At 44.0% G+C, this 20,056-nt stretch overlaps 1 protein-coding gene across 3 annotated transcripts in view; it reads right to left on the bottom strand.

Moving 5' to 3' along the window:
• LOC118374804 (collagen alpha-1(XXVI) chain-like) overlaps positions 1 to 15,378 on the bottom strand; it is a 107,705-nt gene extending 92,327 nt beyond the window's left edge. Inside the window, exons 1-3 of one of the 3 annotated variants that reach the window (XR_008068767.1) lie at positions 14,950 to 15,378; positions 14,520 to 14,642; positions 14,295 to 14,398 (exon numbers count right to left, since the gene is read on the bottom strand). Coding sequence is in view for 2 of the 3 variants with exons in the window: in XM_052468612.1 (XP_052324572.1) it covers positions 14,295 to 14,398; positions 14,520 to 14,642; positions 14,950 to 15,116 (394 nt within the window). In the remaining variant the exon portion in view is untranslated. The remainder of the gene's footprint in view (positions 1 to 14,294; positions 14,399 to 14,519; positions 14,643 to 14,949) is intronic. The other 2 variants (XM_052468613.1, XM_052468612.1) reach the window with 2 other exon arrangements.
• Between the last annotated feature and the right edge of the window lie 4,678 nt (positions 15,379 to 20,056).

Below are 20,056 nucleotides of genomic sequence, written 5' to 3'. Positions count from 1 at the left end.
TAGAGCGAATCTCCGAGCTGCCAAGGTAAAAATCTGTCGTTCTGCCCCTGAACAAAGCAGTTCACCCACTGTTCATAGAACACCAATGTAAATAAGAATTTGTTCATCACTGACTTGCCTAGTTGAATATAAATAAACGTTAAATTAAAGAAATCTAAAGCTCATGACCAAAAATCTGTATAGATTCGTAAAAATACTTCCGCTTATACTTCATATTTTTCAAGTGCCTCCGTTCTGTGAAATAAATCTCGCATTCAAGGAAATGTAATGGGGGGAACTGGAAATGAATTGATGAAATCTTAAATCTTGGTTTAATCAACGTTGTTTCCACGTCAACACAACACGTCAACAACACGTCAACACAACACGTCAACAACACGTCAACAACACGTCAACACAACACGTCAACAACACGTCAACACAACACGTCAACAACACGTCAACACAACACGTCAACAACACGTCAACACAACACGTCAACACAACACGTCAACAACACGTCAACAACACGTCAACAACACGTCAACAACACGTCAACACAACACGTCAACAACACGTCAACAACACGTCAACAACACGTCAACACAACACGTCAACAACACGTCAACACAACACGTCAACACAACACGTCAACAACACGTCAACACAACACGTCAACAACACGTCAACAACACGTCAACACAACGTCAACACAACACGTCAACACAACACGTCATCACAACACGTCAACAACACGTCAACAACACGTCAACAACACGTCAACAACACGTCAACAACACGTCAACACAACACGTCAACACAACACGTCCAACAACACGTCAACACAACACGTCAACACAACACGTCAACAACACGTCATCACAACACGTCAACAACACGTCAACACAACACGTCAACACAACACGTCAACACAACACGTCAACAACACGTCAACAACACGTCATCACAACACGTCAACAACACGTCAACACAACACGTCAACACAACACGTCAACAACACGTCAACACAACACGTCAACAACACGTCAACACAACACGTCAACACAACACGTCAACAACACGTCAACACAACACGTCAACACAACATGTCAACAACACGTCATCACAACACGTCAACAACACGTCAACACAACACGTCCAACACAACACGTCAACACAACACGTCAACACAACACGTCAACAACACGTCAACAACACGTCAACACAACACGTCAACACAACACGTCAACAACACGTCAACAACACGTCAACAACACGTCAACAACACGTCAACAACACGTCAACACAACACGTCAACAACACGTCATCACAACACGTCAACAACACGTCAACACAACACATCAACAACACGTCAACACAACACGTCAACACAACACGTCAACAACACGTCATCACAACACGTCAACAACACACAACACGTCAACAACACGTCAACACGTCAACAACACGTCAACACAACACGTCAACACAACACGTCAACAACACGTCAACAACACGTCAACAACACGCCAACACAACACGCCAACACAACACGTCAACACAACACGTCAACACAACACGTCAACAACACGTCAACAACACGTCAACACAACACGTCAACAACACGTCAACACAACACGTCAACAACACGTCAACACAACACGTCAACAACACGTCAACAACACGTCAACACAACACGTCAACAACACGTCAACAACACGTCAACACAACACGTCAACAACACGTCAACACAACACGTCAACAACACGTCAACAACACGTCAACAACACAACACGTCAACAACACGTCAACAACACATCAACACAACACATCAACACAACACGTCAACACAACACGTCAACAACACGTCAACAACACGTCAACACAACACGTCAACACAACACGTCAACAACACGTCAACACAACACGTCAACAACACGTCAACACAACACGTCAACAACACGTCAACACAACACGTCAACAACACGTCAACACAACACGTCAACAACACGTCAACACAACACGTCAACAACACGTCAACACAACACGTCAACAACACGTCAACAACACGTCAACACAACACGTCAACAACACGTCAACACAACACGTCAACAACACGTCAACACAACACGTCAACAACACGTCAACAACACATCAACACAACACATCAACACAACACGTCAACAACACGTCAACACAACACGTCAACACAACACGTCAACAACACGTCAACAACACGTCAACAACACATCAACAACACATCAACACAACACGTCAACAACACGTCAACACAACACGTCAACAACACGTCAACAAAACACATCAACACAACACGTCAACAACACGTCAACAACACGTCAACAACACATCAACACAACACATCAACAACACGTCAACACAACACGTCAACAACACGTCAACAACACGTCAACAACACGTCAACAACACATCAACAACACGTCAACACAACACGTCAACAACACGTCAACACAACACGTCAACACAACACGTCAACACAACACGTCAACAACACGTCAACAACACGTCAACAACACACACGTCAACAACACGTCAACACAACACGTCAACAACACGTCAACACAACACGTCAACACAACACGTCAACACAACACGTCAACACAACACGTCAACAACACGTCAACAACACGTCAACACAACACGTCAACAACACGTCAACACAACACGTCAACAACACGTCAACACAACACGTCAACAACACGTCAACACAACACGTCAACACAACACGTCAACACAACACGTCAACACAACACGTCAACACAACACGTCAACAACACGTCAACAACATGTCAACACAAACACACGTCCAACACGTCAACACAACACGTCAACAACACGTCAACACAACACGTCAACACAACACGTCAACACAACACGTCAACACAACATGTCAACAACACAACAACACGTCAACAACACGTCAACAACACGTCAACAACACATCAACACAACACGTCAACAACACATCAACACAACACGTCAACAACACGTCAACACAACACGTCAACAACACGTCAACACAACACGTCAACACAACACGTCAACACAACACGTCAACACAACACGTCAACAACACATCAACACAACACGTCAACAACACGTCAACACAACACGTCAACACAACACGTCAACACAACACGTCAACAACACGTCAACACAACACGTCAACACAACACGTCAACACAACACGTCAACAACACATCAACACAACACGTCAACACAACACGTCAACAACACATCAACACAACACGTCAACAACACGTCAACACAACACGTCAACACAACACGTCAACAACACGTCAACAACACATCAACACAACACGTCAACAACACGTCAACACAACACGTCAACACAACACGTCAACACAACACGTCAACACAACACGTCAACAACACATCAACACAACACGTCAACAACACATCAACACAACACGTCAACAACACGTCAACAACACATCAACACAACACGTCAACACAACACGTCAACAACACGTCAATTCAATGTGTAAAACGGATTAGATTTGCATACAGTCATCAATCAACATAAGGGAATTTAGTATCTTTTCACCCAACTTTTAACCTTAATCCAATGACATGGTAAAATGTTTTCTTGATTTTACGTTGAATTCACGTCAGTTGACAACGCAACCTGTCACGCATGCTCCCGCTCTCCCTCGCCGATACCTTCTCCCTCTCTCACTATTGTTGTTTCATTCCCTCCTCGCCTTCAAACGTTAAATGAAATACTTTTCGTTGTCCTTATCTTCATCATTCCAATGACATCCTTGAATAACATAGGACTAGAATTAGATGCAAAATGCTTTCACTTCTCTTCACAAATTATGAATTATTGTGGGTCTGAATAAATAACTGTTATAGTCTACCGCCATCGGCATTCGCTCTCCTTTCAAACCGTCCGTTCTATTGTCTGACGTATTTAACATACAAGAACAAAAGAGCTTGCCTCCCTTTTCAAAGTCTATTTGTATTAGAAACGCTAAACAAAATTATATCCAGCAAGCTGTTCTTGCATGGGACTACAAGAGCTAAGGAGTGTTTTTTAAGGAGAGAGGCCATCGGAGCCACAGGTTCTTGCTTATTGTGCAAAAGACAGAGGCTATAAGTTAGAAGTTTATTATGCATAACCCATCATTAATTAGCTAAATATAAGGATAATACTAAATTGAATGTATTACCTGAAAGAGGTAGGCTAGGACATCTATATATAGGACTATTTATCAATCTAGAACAGAAGTATCTATTTTGGATTGTAATTTGAATGGAGTTGTAAGGCTCGCGTCACTGGGCAGCACACGGCTGGGTATCCCTTTGTAGTCCGTAATAGTTTGCAAGCCCTGCCACATCCAACGAGTATCAGAACTGGTGTAGTAGGATTCAATCTTAGTCCTGTCTTGATGCTTTGCCTGCTTGATGGTTCATCTGAGGGCATAACAGGATTTCTACAAGCATCCAGATTCGTGTCACGCTCCTTGAAAGCGACTGCTCTAGCCTTTAGCTCGATGCGGATGTTGCCTGTAATCCATGGCTTCTGGTTGGGATATGTACGTACGGTCACTGTGGGGACGATGTCGTCGATGCACTTATTGATGAAGCCGGTGACTGAGGTGGTGTACTCAATGCCAGTGGATGAATCCCGGAACATATTCCAGTCTGTGCTAGCTTAACAGTCCTGTAGCGTAGCATCCACATCATCTGACTACTTCCGTATTGAGCGAGTCACTTGTAATTCCTGCTTAAGTTTTTGCTTATAAGCAGGAATCAGGAGGATAGAATTATGGTCAGATTTGCCAAATGAATGGCAAAGGGAGGCGAGGGAGAGCATCTCTGTGTGTGGAGTAAAAATGCTCTAGAGTTTATTTTTCCTCCTCTGGTTCCACATGTGACATACCGGTAGAAATGAGGTAAAACTGATTTAAGTTTGCCTGCATTAAAGTCCCCGACCACTAGGAGCGCCGCTTCTGGATGAGCATTTTCTTGTTTGCTTATGGCCGTATGTAGCTCTTTAAGTGCGGTCTTACTGCCAGTATCGGTTTGTGGCGCTAAATAGATGGCTATGAATAATATAGATGAGAAAACTCTCTTGGTAGATAGTGTGGTCTACAGCTTATCATGAGGTACTCGATCTCAGGCGAGCAATACCTGGAAACTACCATAATATTAGACATCGCGTACCAGCTGTTATTGACAAATAGACACAGCCACCCAACCCTCGTCTTACCAGACGTAGCTGTTCTGTCCTGCCGATGCACGGAAAACCCAGCCAACTGTATATGATCCATTCAGCCACGAATCGGTGAAACATCAGATATTACAGTTTTTAATGTCCCATTGGTAGGAGAGTCTGGAACGGAGCTGAACTAGTTAATTCTCCAGTGATTGCACGTTGGCCAATAGAACGGATGGTAAAGGGGGATTACCCACGAGTCACCCTGATCTCTTCCCCCTGTATTTCCTTCTTCTCTTCATGTGAATGACAGAGATTTGGGCCTTGTCCGAGAGCAACACCATATCCTTCACGTCCGACTCATTAAAGAGAAAATCTTCATCCAGTTCGAGGTGAGTAATCGCTGTTCTGATGTCCAGACGCTCTTTTCGTATGCTATCCATTTGTTGTTTGTATGCTGTTCTTTGTATGCCATTTTAATATCTGATAATTAACCAATGATATTAGGACACTCTTGGCCATGATTACAGACACCTGTGTCTTTTGACACTATATAAACGAGTCATCCCGCAGTGTTTGTGATTATATCCTGATGAAGACAGCTTGGCTGTTGAAACATTGGTAATTAAATGTTTGCATCTGAGATCCTAGAGTGTGCGGCTCTCTTTAATTTTCAAGACGCTCTTTTCGGTAGCATCAACATTATGTACAAAATAAGTTAAAACAATTTGGAGAAAAAAAAATCACAAAATAGCACACACACACACACACACACACACACACACACACACACACACACACACACACACACACACACACACACACACACACACACACACACACACACACACACACACACACACACACACACACACACACGATCCACACATCATCTGGCCCAGGACACTACAACTACAGACTGTTGATCCCCACATCATCTGTCCCAGGACACTACAACTACTGACTGTTGATCCACACATCATCTGGCCCAGGACACTACAACTACAGACGGTTGATCCCCACATCATCTGTCCCAGGACACTACAACTACAGACTGTTGATCCACACATCATCTGTCCCAGGACACTACAACTACAGACTGTTGATCCACACATCATCTGGCCCAGGACACTACAACTACAGACGGTTGATCCCCACATCATCTGGCCCAGGACACTACAACTACAGACTGTTGATCCCCACATCATCTGGCCCAGGACACTACAACTACAGACTGTTGATCCCCACATCATCTGGCCCAGGACACTACAACTACAGACTGTTGATCCACACATCATCTGGCCCAGGACACTACAACTACAGACTGTTGATCCCCACATCATCTGGCCCAGGACACTACAACTACAGACTGTTGATCCCCACATCATCTGTCCCAGGACACTACAACTACAGACTGTTGATCCCCACATCATCTGGCCCAGGACACTACAACTACTGACTGTTGATCCACACATCATCTGTCCCAGGACACTACAACTACAGACTGTTGATCCCCACATCATCTGTCCCAGGACACTACAACTACTGACTGTTGATCCACACATCATCTGTCCCAGGACACTACAACTACTGACTGTTGATCCCCACATCATCTGTCCCAGGACACTACAACTACAGATGGTTGATCCCCACATCATCTGTCCCAGGACACTACAACTACAGACTGTTGATCCCCACATCATCTGGCCCAGGACACTACAACTACAGACTGTTGATCCACACATACTCTGGCCCAGGACACTACAACTACGGACTGCTCAGATATATGCCCTTAGAACACAGACAGACTGACAGGTCCAGGACCAGGTATAGCTCTCCCCAAACACTGTGGGGTCAATGGTAACTGTCTAGCTTTTGTCTGCTCTCAGAACAGCCAGAAACAGAGACATTACTTATCATGCCCTCTCACATGGGGGATATGGTGCTGTTTTATCACTTTAACTGAGAAGAGAGGAAAGACTGAACAGAGGAGAGAGAGAGAGAGAGAGAGAGAGAGAGAGAGAGAGAGAGAGAGAGAGAGAGAGAGAGGAGGGAGAGGGAGAGGGAGAGGGAGAGGGAGAGGGAGAGAGAGAGAGAGAGAGAGAGAGAGAGATGGACAGGGAGAGAGATATGAAAAGGAGAACCCAGGGAAGGAGAGAATAGGGAGAGCTGAGGGACGAGAGGAAGGGAGAGCTGAGGGAGAAGAGGAAGGGATAGTGAAGGATGGAGGAGAGGAAGGGAGAGCTGAGGGAGGAGGAGAGGAAATGAGAGCAGAGGGAGGAGGAGAGGAAATGAGAGCTGAGGGAGGAGGAGAGGAAATGAGAGCTGAGGGAGGAGGAGAGGAAATGAGAGCTGAGGGAGGAGGAGAGGAAATGAGAGCTGAGGGAGGAGGAGAGGAAGGGAGAGCTGAGGGAGGAGGAGAGGAAGGGAGAGCTGAGGGAGGAGGAGAGGAAGGGAGAGCTGAGGGAGGAGGAGAGGAAGGGAGAGCTGAGGGAGGAGGAGAGGAAAGGAGAGCTGAGGGAGGAGGAGAGGAAGGGAGAGCTGAGGGAGGAGGAGAGACAATGAGAGCTGAGGGAGGAGGAGAGGAAGGGAGAGCTGAGGGAGGAGGAGAGACAATGAGAGCTAGAGAGGAGAGGTGTTGAATGACTAATGGAACTATGAAGCCAATATTAAATCCTACAAAACTCGTAAATGTGCTGAGCAAAGCCCCTCCCCCATAGCGTTACAGGAATAAATGATTATATTATTATTATATTATTATTATTATATTATTGACAGCTGAATAATTCCTCCTTAATGGATCTTCATATCCTTTATGTCCTCCCTCATTTGCATGAAGCTCATCCTGGGTGTTATAAGCTATGGAAATTATTCAGGGTAACCTGCAGGTTACAGAGTACATGGGAATATATTCACTTCTCTTGACAGGATTTGGGAATAGAAAGATTATCTCCAAAGTAAGTGTTGCTGGAGTTTTGGTAAAATAGTTTAGAGGTTGTCTATTCAGTAAGTGTTGCTGAAGTTTTGGTAGAGTATGTGGGAGTTTAGAGGTTGTCTATACAGTAAACATTGGTGAAGTTTTGGTAGAGTATGTGGGAGTTTAAAGGTTGTCTATTCAGTAAACGTTGGTGAAGTTTTGGTAGAGTATGTGGGAGTTTAGAGGTTGTCTATTCAGTAAACGTTGGTGAAGTTTTGGTAGAGTATGTGGGAGTTTTATTTAGTTGCCAGTAAGGCGACTCCGGGTTAGGTCCTGGCATTGTTGCTACATAACTTCCTCCTCACACAGCCCCATTACCTTGTTAATGTGTGGAGATAGGCATCAAGGTGCCGCTACGACAGAGTGGAGAAGAGACAGGGGCCAACGGCAGCTAAATTACTTCCACATTTCTCCCAAATGTTTTCCATGCCGTCATGAGTCTGCACTACACACACTGACCCATGTACACACAAGCAGGAAACACACACACATACACACATTTTTCCTGGCTCAGCAAAAATCCATTGTAGAAACATTGATTGCGAACAATAGGATATATGGTGGTTTATTTTATAGAGAGGAAGATTAGTTTATTTTATAGAGAGGAAGATTAATTTATTTTATAGAGAGGAAGATTAATTTATTTTATAGAGAGGAAGATTAGTTTATTTTATAGAGAGGAAGATTAATTTATTTTATAGAGAGGAAGATTAGTTTATTTTATAGAGAGGAAGATTAATTTATTTTATAGAGAGGAAGATTAGTTTATTTTATAGAGAGGAAGATTAGTTTATTTTATAGAGAGGAAGATTAATTTATTTTATAGAGAGGAAGATTAATTTATTTTATAGAGAGGAAGATTAGTTTATTTTATAGAGAGGAAGATTAGTTTATTTTATAGAGAGGAAGATTAGTTTATTTTATAGAGAGGAAGATGAGTTTATTTTATAGAGAGGAAGATTAGTTTATTTTATAGAGAGGAAGATGAGTTTATTTTATAGAGAGGAAGATTAATTTATTTTATAGAGAGGAAGATTAATTTATTTTATAGAGAGGAAGATTAGTTTATTTTATAGAGAGGAAGATTAGTTTATTTTATAGAGAGGAAGATGAGAGTAAAGGGAATAAGACTAAAAGAAGAAGAAAAGAGGAAGGACAGAAGAGAAAGAGGAGGAGGAGAGAGGAGGAGAGAGGAGAGAGGAGGAGAGAGAGGAAGATATAGGAGGAGAGAGAGGATTAGAGAGGAGGACAGAAGAAGAGAGAGCAGGAGAGAGGAGGAGAGAGAGGAGGAGAGAGGAGGAGAGAGGGGGATAGAAGAAGAGAGAGCAGGAGAGAGGAGGATAGAAGAAGAGAGAGCAGGAGAGAGGAGGATAGAAGAAGAGAGAGCAGGAGAGAGGAGGATAGAAGAAGAGAGAGCAGGAGAGAGGAGGATAGAAGAAGAGAGAGCAGGAGAGAGGAGGATAGAAGAAGAGAGAGCAGGAGAGAGGAGGATAGAAGAAGAGAGAGCAGGAGAGAGGAGGATAGAAGAAGAGAGAGCAGGAGAGAGGAGGATAGAAGACGAGAGAGCAGGAGAGAGGAGGATAGAAGAAGAGAGAGCAGGAGAGAGGAGGATAGAAGAAGAGAGAGCAGGAGAGAGGAGGATAGAAGAAGAGAGAGCAGGAGAGAGGAGGATAGAAGAAGAGAGAGCAGGAGAGAGGATGATAGAAGAAGAGAGAGCAGGAGAGAGGAGGAAAGAAGAAGAGAGAGCAGGAGAGAGGAGGATAGAAGAAGAGAGAGCAGGAGAGAGGAGGATAGAAGAAGAGAGAGCAGGAGAGAGGAGGATAGAAGAAGAGAGAGCAGGAGAGAGGAGGATAGAAGAAGAGAGAGCAGGAGAGAGGAGGATAGAAGAAGACCCAGCCGCCAGAGGACAACACAGACAGGGCTGACAGCCGCCAGAGGACAACACAGACAGGGCTGACAGCCGCCAGAGGACAACACAGACAGGGCTGACAGCCGCCAGAGGACAACACAGACAGGGCTGACAGCCGCCAGAGGACAACACAGACAGGGCTGACAGCCGCCAGAGGACAACACAGACAGGGCTGACAGCCGCCAGAGGACAACACAGACAGGGCTGACAGCCGCCAGAGGACAACACAGACAGGGCTGACAGCCACCAGAGGACAACACAGACAGGGCTGACAGCCGCCAGAGGACAACACAGACAGGGCTGACAGCCGCCAGAGGACAACACAGACAGGGCTGACAGCCGCCAGAGGACAACACAGACAGGGCTGACAGCCGCCAGAGGACAACACAGACAGGGCTGACAGCCGCCAGAGGACAACACAGACAGGGCTGACAGCCGCCAGAGGACAACACAGACAGGGCTGACAGCAGCCAGAGGACAACACAGACAGGGCTGACAGCCGCCAGAGGACAACACAGACAGGGCTGACAGCCGCCAGAGGACAACACAGACAGGGCTGACAGCCGCCAGAGGACAACACAGACAGGGCTGACAGCCGCCAGAGGACAACACAGACAGGGCTGACAGCCGCCAGAGGACAACACAGACAGGGCTGACAGCCGCCAGAGGACAACACAGACAGGGCTGACAGCCGCCAGAGGACAACACAGACAGGGCTGACAGCCGCCAGAGGACAACACAGACAGGGCTGTCAGCCGCCAGAGGACAACACAGACAGGGCTGAGCAAACAATGTATTGGCCTTCAGAGTTTATTAGTGGGGCTCAACAGAATGTGTCTCAAATTTGATTTGATTTGATTCGATGGCACTGATCTAGGATTACCTTACCTTCCCAAAACCTTTACGTAGCCATTAAGGTATATGCAAGACTGATCCTACAGGGGAAGTGCTCAGTTGCTCCATCCATTAAAGTTGGTGCCCAGTGGAAAGCTTTTTTTTTACCTCAATGTTTGTAAACAAAGTAAATGTAAACAAACACTATAGCCTCAAAACATGTTTAAAACTATAGTGTTGATATCATGGGTGGTACGGCCTTCCATCCATAGCTCTGACTATGAACTTGAGAGTGGTTACATTTCTCCAACACAATCACTCAGCTGTTTACCGAAATTGTTATTGTTTCAACTGCTAATTACGGCTTTAAATCAATGTGTTGGGACTACTCAATCCTCCTACCCAACTAAGGCAGGTGGCTGGCCTGTAAAATGAATCCAGAGAGAATCACATCGAACCAAAAACATTTCGGATCACTTCTGTTTGTTGGGTAACAGCATGGTGATGTCATCCTCTTATCTGGTGGCCGGACGAGAATGAGACTTTCTCACCCCCCGAAACACAACAAACCATCATTACATTTACATGTTAGTCATTTAACAGACGCTCTTATCCAGAGTGGACTAGACAACCAAAAGCACTACAGAGACAACCAAAAGGACTAGACAACCAAAAGGACTAGACAACCAAAAGGACTACAGAGACAACCAAAAGGACTAGACAACCAAAAGCACTACAGAGACAACCAAAAGGACTACAGAGACAACCAAGAGACAACCAAAAGGACTAGACAACCAAAAGGACTACAGAGACAACCAAAAGGACTACAGAGACAACCAAAAGGACTACAGAGACAACCAAAAGGACTACAGAGACAACCAAAATGACTACAGAGACAACCAAAAGGACTACAGAGACAACCAAAAGGACTAGACAACCAAAAGCACTACAGAGACAACCAAAAGGACTACAGAGACAACCAAAACATCAACAACATTATAGAGACTCCACAATACTAACCTAAATGACAAGTGAAAACATGCATCCTGTTTGCAATACGGCACTAAAGTAAAACTGCAAAAAAATGTGGTAAAGAAATTAGCTTTTGTCCTGAATATAAAGTGTTATGTTTGGGGCAAATCCAACACAACACATCAATGAGTACCATTCTTCATATTTTCAAGCATGGTGGTGGCTGCATCATGTTATGGGTATGCTTCTCATCGACAAGGACTAGGGAGCTTTTTAGGATAAGAAAGAAACAGGATACAGCTCAGCACAGTCAAAATTCTAGAGGAAAACCTGGTTCAGTATGCTTTCCAACAGACTCTGGGAGACAAATTCACCTTCAACAGGACAATAACCTAAAACACAAGTCCGAATATACACTGGAGTTACATACCAAGATCACATTTTTCTTAAACGGTATTATTCAACCTTTATTTAACTAGTCAAGTAAGTTAAGAACAAATTATTATTTAAAATGAATGCCTACACCGGCCAAACCTGGACGACGCTGGGCCACATGTGTGCCACCCTGTGAGACTCCCAATCACCAGCTGGTTGTGATACAGCTTGGAATTGAATCAGGGTGTCTGTTGTGACGCCTCTAGCACTGAGATGCAGTGCCTTAGACCGCTGTGCCGCTCGGGAGCATTGAATGGTCTTGACTGGCCTAGTAACACTTTTGACTTAAAATCGGCTTGAAAATCTATGGCAAGACTTGAAAATGGCTGTCCAGCAATGATTAACTATAAACTTAACAGAGCTTGAATAATTATTTAAAGAATAATGTGCAAATATTGTACAATTCAGGTGTGCAAAGCTCTTAGAGACTTACCCAGAAAGACTAAGCTATAATCGCTGCCAAAGGTGATTCTAATGTGTATTGACTCAGGGGTGTGAATACTTATGTAAATTAGACATGTCTGTATTACATTTTCAATAAATTAACTAAAATGTCTAAAAATATGTTTTTACTTTGTCATTATGGGGTATTGTGATGTCATTATGGGGTATTGTGATGTCATTATGGGGTATTGTGATGTCATTACGGGGTATTGTGATGTCATTACGGGGTATTGTGATGTCATTACGGGGTATTGTGATGTCATTACGGGGTATTGTGTGTCGATGAGTGAATGTTTAAAAAAAAATCAATTTAGAATTCAGGCTGTAACACAACAAAATGTGGAATAAGTCAAGGGGTATGAGTACTTTCTGAAGGCACTGTGTGTGCAGTAAGTGAGTGTGGTGCTTGCCAAAGTGTGAAGGTATATTTAGTAGACTAAACCCTGCAGACCAGAGAGCTGGGGCCTACACTCCACATCCTCCCACTCTGTTTTCAGCAAGTCTGACCACTTCTAGTGGTTCCCCCCAGTTCAACCTCTCTTTACTGGGCAGGAAGTCTCTAGTGGTTCCCCCCAGTCCAACCTCTCTTTACTGGGCAGGAAGTCTCTAGTGGTTCCCCCCAGTCCAACCTCTCTTTACTGGGCAGGAAGTCTCGAGCAGTTCCTCTAAGTCCAACCTATCTCTTTACTAGCCTGGGAACCTGAGGTTTGTGGTGCCCTGCCTCCCTATCGCCTCACGCTTTACAAGACTCTCTACCTTGTTTTTATATGGTTCATAGAGCCTATTTGTCAACCCTTTCACTATAATGGGGAAATATGTGGAAGGGGAGTAAGAGAAACATCTCTTGCTCCTGCTGACCAGATCCTGTAATCACAGACAGACCATATGGGTCTTGTTATCATAACATCTAACACAGGTCACAATGTAAGTGTCACGCCTTGGTCTTAGTATTTTGTGTTTTCTTTAATGATTTGTTCAGGCCAGGGTGTGACATGGGTTTATTGTGTTGTCGTATTGTTTTTTTTGTAGGCATTGGGATTGTGGTTGATTAGGGGTGTGTCTAGTTTAGGCTTGGCTGCCTGAGGCGGTTCTCAATCAGAGTCAGGTGATTCTCGTTGTCTCTGATTGGGAACCATATTTAGGTAGCCTGGGTTTCACTGTGTATTTTGTGGGTGATTGTTTAGGAAGCGTTACTTTTTTCACTGTGACCGGTGATCAGAGTTTACCCACCTATTTTCTTTACCACTACATCACTGGTTATACGGGTTTACATTAGGGTGAGTTATACGGGTTTACATTAGGGTGAGTTATACGGGTTTACATTAGGGTGAGTTATACGGGTTTACATTAGGGTGAGTTATACGGGTTTACATTAGGGTGAGTTATACAGGTTTACATTAGGGTGAGTTATACGGGTTTACATTAGGGTGAGTTATACAGGTATACATTAGGGTGAGTTATACAGGTTTACATTAGGGTGAGGAGAGATAGAGGGCATGATTATGAGTGTGAATGCTCACCTTCTCCACATTCATCACCTACAAACCCAGGACAGCACCTCCACTCCCGAGCTGTGACCTGCCGATAGGCCACCTTGTACGACGGCCTGACCACGGTCCTGTAGCTGACGGAGGAGGGACAGGGTCAACACAGGAACATCTTCATGTGAACTATTGCTACTATATACACTATAAGATGGCAGTTATATCAAAAAAGTACTCTGGGGTCGTCTGGTCCAGTCCTACCTGATGAGTTTAGAGCAGGGTCCTGGCCAGCGGCAGCCTTGAAACACTCTTTGTACCATGGTCTCTGTCCCATTGTGCACCTGGCACTTCACTGTCCTCAACACAGTGTACTGGCACCAGTTCCTGTAGTCACAGACAGACCATATGAATCTTCTTATCATAACATCTAACACAGGTCACAATGTAAGGTTGTCAAATACTCTTAAAAACGTCTCCTGTATATGTTTTATACATCCCTACAATAACTGCAAGCATCAGCTCTTACCCCTTTCCCCCCAGAAATCGGATACCAGAGCTGATAATCAATAGTTTTAGTCGTACATTAAACATTTCTCTATCAATGGTGACATTGTAAATAAATGATGTTTCATTTTGGCAAATTCTGGCCATCCTCACAATGAATTCTCTCCGTGCGTCATGATGTGCTCACCTGAAGTGAATGTTTGATCCGCTGCCTGGTGAACCTGTGGTCGCGCTCTGCTCCGAGTTGACGCTTTGACCAGTCACTCCGGGAAACTGGTAAATAAATCCCGTTCCCGTCGAATGACAGATCAGACATATCCATATTATGCACAGAGCGCACGGGAGCGATGTCATTGCCAATGGCGTCTCCACAGAGTTCCAAAACGCTAGTTGCTGTAGGCTTCCGTTGATTAAAAAAAAGAGTTTGAATCTCTTCGAAGGGTTAGATCTTTGTCAGATGTGGAATAAATACACCGTAGTAGTCAACAGTACAGCGTTTATGAGTTCGCTATGGTGCAGACGACAAGACAGCGCGCTGGATAAAACCAATAACTCAAGTCAAAATGCATTACACCCATGCCCTGGGAATAATCTGCGTTTTAAACACTTCTCTGACGTTGGACCCTCCTGCGAGGATGAAGGAGTCAGATATCTACTGTAGCTGGTGTGCGTAAAAAGCGTGGTGAGGTAGAAAACCACATCGGAACCGCATTTAATAGGAGAGATTTTGGGACTTAAATCAGCTGCTTCTCACAATTTTGATTTTGAATAAAGGTTAAATTGCTAGGAATTAAAACGAATTCACTTAATCCTATGGATTATAAGAGCACACCCTGTCACATTTTAGGGACTGTACGTTATTTATAATGAGTGGAACCTGGAGAAAATCGGATCTCTCAGAAATGAAAATGGATAGCCCTCCCTTCAGTAAAATACACTACCGTTCACAAGTGTGGGGTCACTTAGAAATGTCCTTGTTTTTCATGAAAACATACATGAAATGAGTTGTAAAATGAATAGGAAATATAGTCAAGATGTTGACAAGGTTATAAATAATGATTTTTAATTGAAATAGTAATAGTAATCAATGAATCCTCCATTTACAGCAATTACAGCCTTGCAGACCTTTGGCATTCTAGTCATCAATTTGTTGAGGTAATCTGAAGAGAGTTCACCCCATGCTTCCTGAAGCACCTCCCACAAGTTGGATTGTCTTGATGGGCACTTCTTATGTACCATACGGTCAAGCTCCTCCCACAACAGCTCAATAGGGTTGAGATCTGGTGACTGTGCTGACCACTCCATTATAGACAGAATACCAGCTGACTGCTTCTTCCCTAAATAGTTATTGGATAGATTGGAGCCGTGCTTTGGGTCATTGTCCTGTTGTAGGAGGAAATTGGCTCCAATTAAACGTATGGCATGGCGTTGCAAAATGGAGTGACAGCCTTCCGTCTTTAAGATCCCTTTTACCCGGTACAAATCTCCCACTTCACCACCAGCAAAGCACCCCCAGACCATCTCCTTTTACCCTGTACAAATCTCCCACTTCCCCACCACCAAAGCACCCCCAGACCATCTCCTTTTACCCTGTACAAATCTCCCACTTCACCACCAGCAAAGCACCCCCAGACCATCTCCTTTTACCCTGTACAAATCTCCCACTTCACCACCAGCAAAGCACCCCCAGACCATCTCCTTTTACCCTGTACAAATCTCCCACTTCACCACCAGCAAAGCACCCCCAGACCATCTCCTTTTACCCTGTACAAATCTCCCACTTCACCACCAGCAAAGCACCCCCAGACCATCTCCTTTTACCCTGTACAAATCTCCCACTTCACCACCAGCAAAGCACCCCCAGACCATCTCCTTTTACCCTGTACAAATCTCCCACTTCACCACCAGCAAAGCACCCCCAGACCATCTCCTTTTACCCTGTACAAATCTCCCACTTCACCACCAGCAAAGCACCCCCAGACCATCTCCTTTTACCCTGTACAAATCTCCCACTTCCCCACCACCAAAGCACCCCCAGACCATCTCCTTTTACCCTGTACAAATCTCCCACTTCACCACCAGCAAAGCACCCCCAGACCATCTCCTTTTACCTTGTACAAATCTCCCACTTCACCACCAGCAAAGCACCCCCAGACCATCTCCTTTTACCCTGTACAAATCTCCCACTTCACCACCAGCAAAGCACCCCCAGACCATCTCCTTTTACCCTGTACAAATCTCCCACTTCACTTCACCAGCAAAGCACCCCCAGACCATCTCCTTTTACCCTGTACAAATCTCCCACTTCACCACCAGCAAAGCACCCCAGACCATCCCACCCTGTACAAATCTCCCACTTCACCACCAGCAAAGCACCCCCAGACCATCTCCTTTTACCCTGTACAAATCTCCCACTTCCCCACTCTCCCCAAATCTCCCACCACCACCACCAAAGCACCCCAGACCATCTCCTTTTACCCTGTACAAATCTCCCACTTCACCACCAGCAAAGCACCCCCAGACCATCTCCTTTTACCCTGTACAAATCTCCCACTTCCCCACCACCAAAGCACCCCCAGACCATCTCCTTTTACCCTGTACAAATCTCCCACTTCACCACCACCAAAGCACCACCAGACCACCACATTGCCTCCACCATGTTGACAGATGGTGTCAAAAACTCCTCCATCATCTTTTCATTTTTTTCTGCGTCTCACAAATGTTCTTCTTTGTGATCCGAACACCTCAAATTTAGATTTGTCTGTCAATAACACTTTTTTTCCTTGTCTATGTTATTTTGCCCATCTTAATCTTTTATTTTTATTGGCCGGTCTGAGATATTATTTTTTCTTTGCAACTCTGCCCAGAAGGCCAGCATCCCGGATTCGCCTCTTCTCTGTTGACGTTGAGACTGATGTGTTGCAGGTAGTATTTAATGAAGCTGCCAGTTGAGGACTTGTGAGGCGTAAGTTTCTCAAACTAGACACTCTAATGTACTTGTCCTCTTGCTCAGTTGTGCACCGGGGCTTCCCACTACTCTTTCTATTCTGGTTAGAGCCAGTTTGCGCTGTTCCGATGAAGGGGTTTAGGACAAAGCGCTGTATGAGATCTTCAGTTTCTTGGTAATTTCTCGCATGAAATAGTCTTTATTTCTTAGAACAAGAACAGACTGACGAGTTTCAGAAGAAAGTTATTTGTTTCTGGCTATTTTGAGCCTGTAATCGAATCCACAAATGCTGATGCTCCAGATACTCAACAAGTCTAAAGAAGGCCAGTTTTATTGCTTCTTTAATCAGAACAACAGTTTTCCGCTGTGCTAACATAATTGCAAAAGGCTTTTATAATGACCAATTAGTCTTTTAAAATGATACACTTGGATTAGCTAACACAATGTGCCATTGGAACACAGGAGTGATGGTTCCTGATAATGGCCCTCTTTACGCCTATGTAGATATTACATTTACATTACATTTAAGTCATTTAGCAGACGCTCTTGTCCAGAGCGACTTACAAATTGGCTACATGTCATATTAAACAGCATGTAAACACTCTAAATAGGTCAGGAGCCAGACAGGGAGCCTGTAGCCTAAATTAATGATTTAGGCTATATTATTTCAGTTATTTCAAGGCTATAGCCTACAAAGAAATACATTGTGAAGCATTTGGGAGGCTGGTAGGGACATAAAGCTCGCAGCATTTTTAAACAACATTTGAGTTATATTAAATCATTATAGTCCATACATTGCGCACATAGGCTGTGACTTACTTATAATTAACTACATTTTTAAATTATTATTATTATTATTATTTTTTTTTTATTAGACTCAGTGCCTTTGAATTCCTTTAAAACGTTTGGCCAGAGTCTGTGGCTTCAGGCTCATGCGATGGTACCTGGAGAGCAGGTGATGAACATCTCTCTGGCCACTCTTGCCAGGTTGGGCAGAGATGCAAATGTTTAAAAAAAAATTAAAACATTTAGGTAGGCCTAAAGGTTTTTAGGCAAAATAACCCAATCAAAATGGAAAGGTCCTTGAAAGTGGGAATATGTCAGGTATATTGGGCCAAAATCTATTTTTGACCTATTGTATAGATAATAGAACAACAATTAATAACTTTTAAAAGTGTATTTTTTGTTGTTGTTTATAAATAATTTGCTACAATGACAGACGTAGTTCAAATCAAATCAATCAAATCAAATCAAATTTTATTTGTCACACATACACATGGTTAGCAGATGTTAATGCGAGTGTAGCGAAATGCTTGTGCTTCTGGTTCCGACAATGCAGTGATAACCAACAAGTAATCTAACTAACAATTCCAAAACTACTGTCTTATACACAGTGTAAGGGGATAAAGAATATGTACATAAGGATATATGAATGAGTGATGGTACAGAGCAGCATACAGTAGATGGTATCGAGTACAGTATATACATATGAGATGAGTATGTAGACAAAGTAAACAAAGTGGCATAGTTAAAGTGGCTAGTGATACATGTATTACATAAGGATGCAGTCGATGATGTAGAGTACAAGTATATACGTATGCATATGAGATGAATAATGTAGGGTAAGTAACATTATATAAGGTAGCATTGTTTAAAGTGGCTAGTGATATATTTACATCATTTCCCATCAATCCCATTATTAAAGTGGCTGGAGTTGGGTCAGTGTCAATGACAGTGTGTTGGCAGCAGCCACTCAATATTAGTGGTGGCTGTTTAACAGTCTGATGGCCTTGAGATAGAAGCTGTTTTTCAGTCTCTCGGTCCCAGCTTTGATGCACCTGTACTGACCTCGCCTTCTGGATGATAGCGGGGTGAACAGGCAGTGGTTCGGGTGGTTGATGTCCTTGATGATCTTTATGGCCTTCCTGTAACATCGGGTGGTGTAGGTGTCCTGGAGGGCAGGTAGTTTGCCCCCGGTGATGCGTTGTGCAAACCTCACTACCCTCTGGAGAGCCTTACGGTTGAGGGCGGAGCAGTTGCCGTACCAGGCGGTGATACAGCCCGCCAGGATGCTCTCGATTGTGCATCTGTAGAAGTTTGTGAGTGCTTTTGGTGACAAGCCGAATTTCTTCAGCCTCCTGAGGTTGAAGAGGCGCTGCTGCGCCTTCTTCACGACGCTGTCAGTGTGAGTGGACCAATTCAGTTTTTAGTTAGCTACCCACCTAGTTCATTTATTTTAGTATGTGCATGTAGTACTCCAACATACTTTTATGATAGGTGTCTTTTCAGATTCCACCATGATTCTTCAGTTGTGGACACTACATCACTACACTCCCTCTCTTCTTTA

Source organism: Oncorhynchus keta, chromosome 18 (genome assembly GCF_023373465.1).
Source record: "Oncorhynchus keta strain PuntledgeMale-10-30-2019 chromosome 18, Oket_V2, whole genome shotgun sequence".
NCBI classification, from domain to species: domain Eukaryota; kingdom Metazoa; phylum Chordata; class Actinopteri; order Salmoniformes; family Salmonidae; genus Oncorhynchus; species Oncorhynchus keta.
Note: the sequence above shows the minus strand (reverse complement) of the source record. Positions and strands in the feature narration are given on the sequence as shown.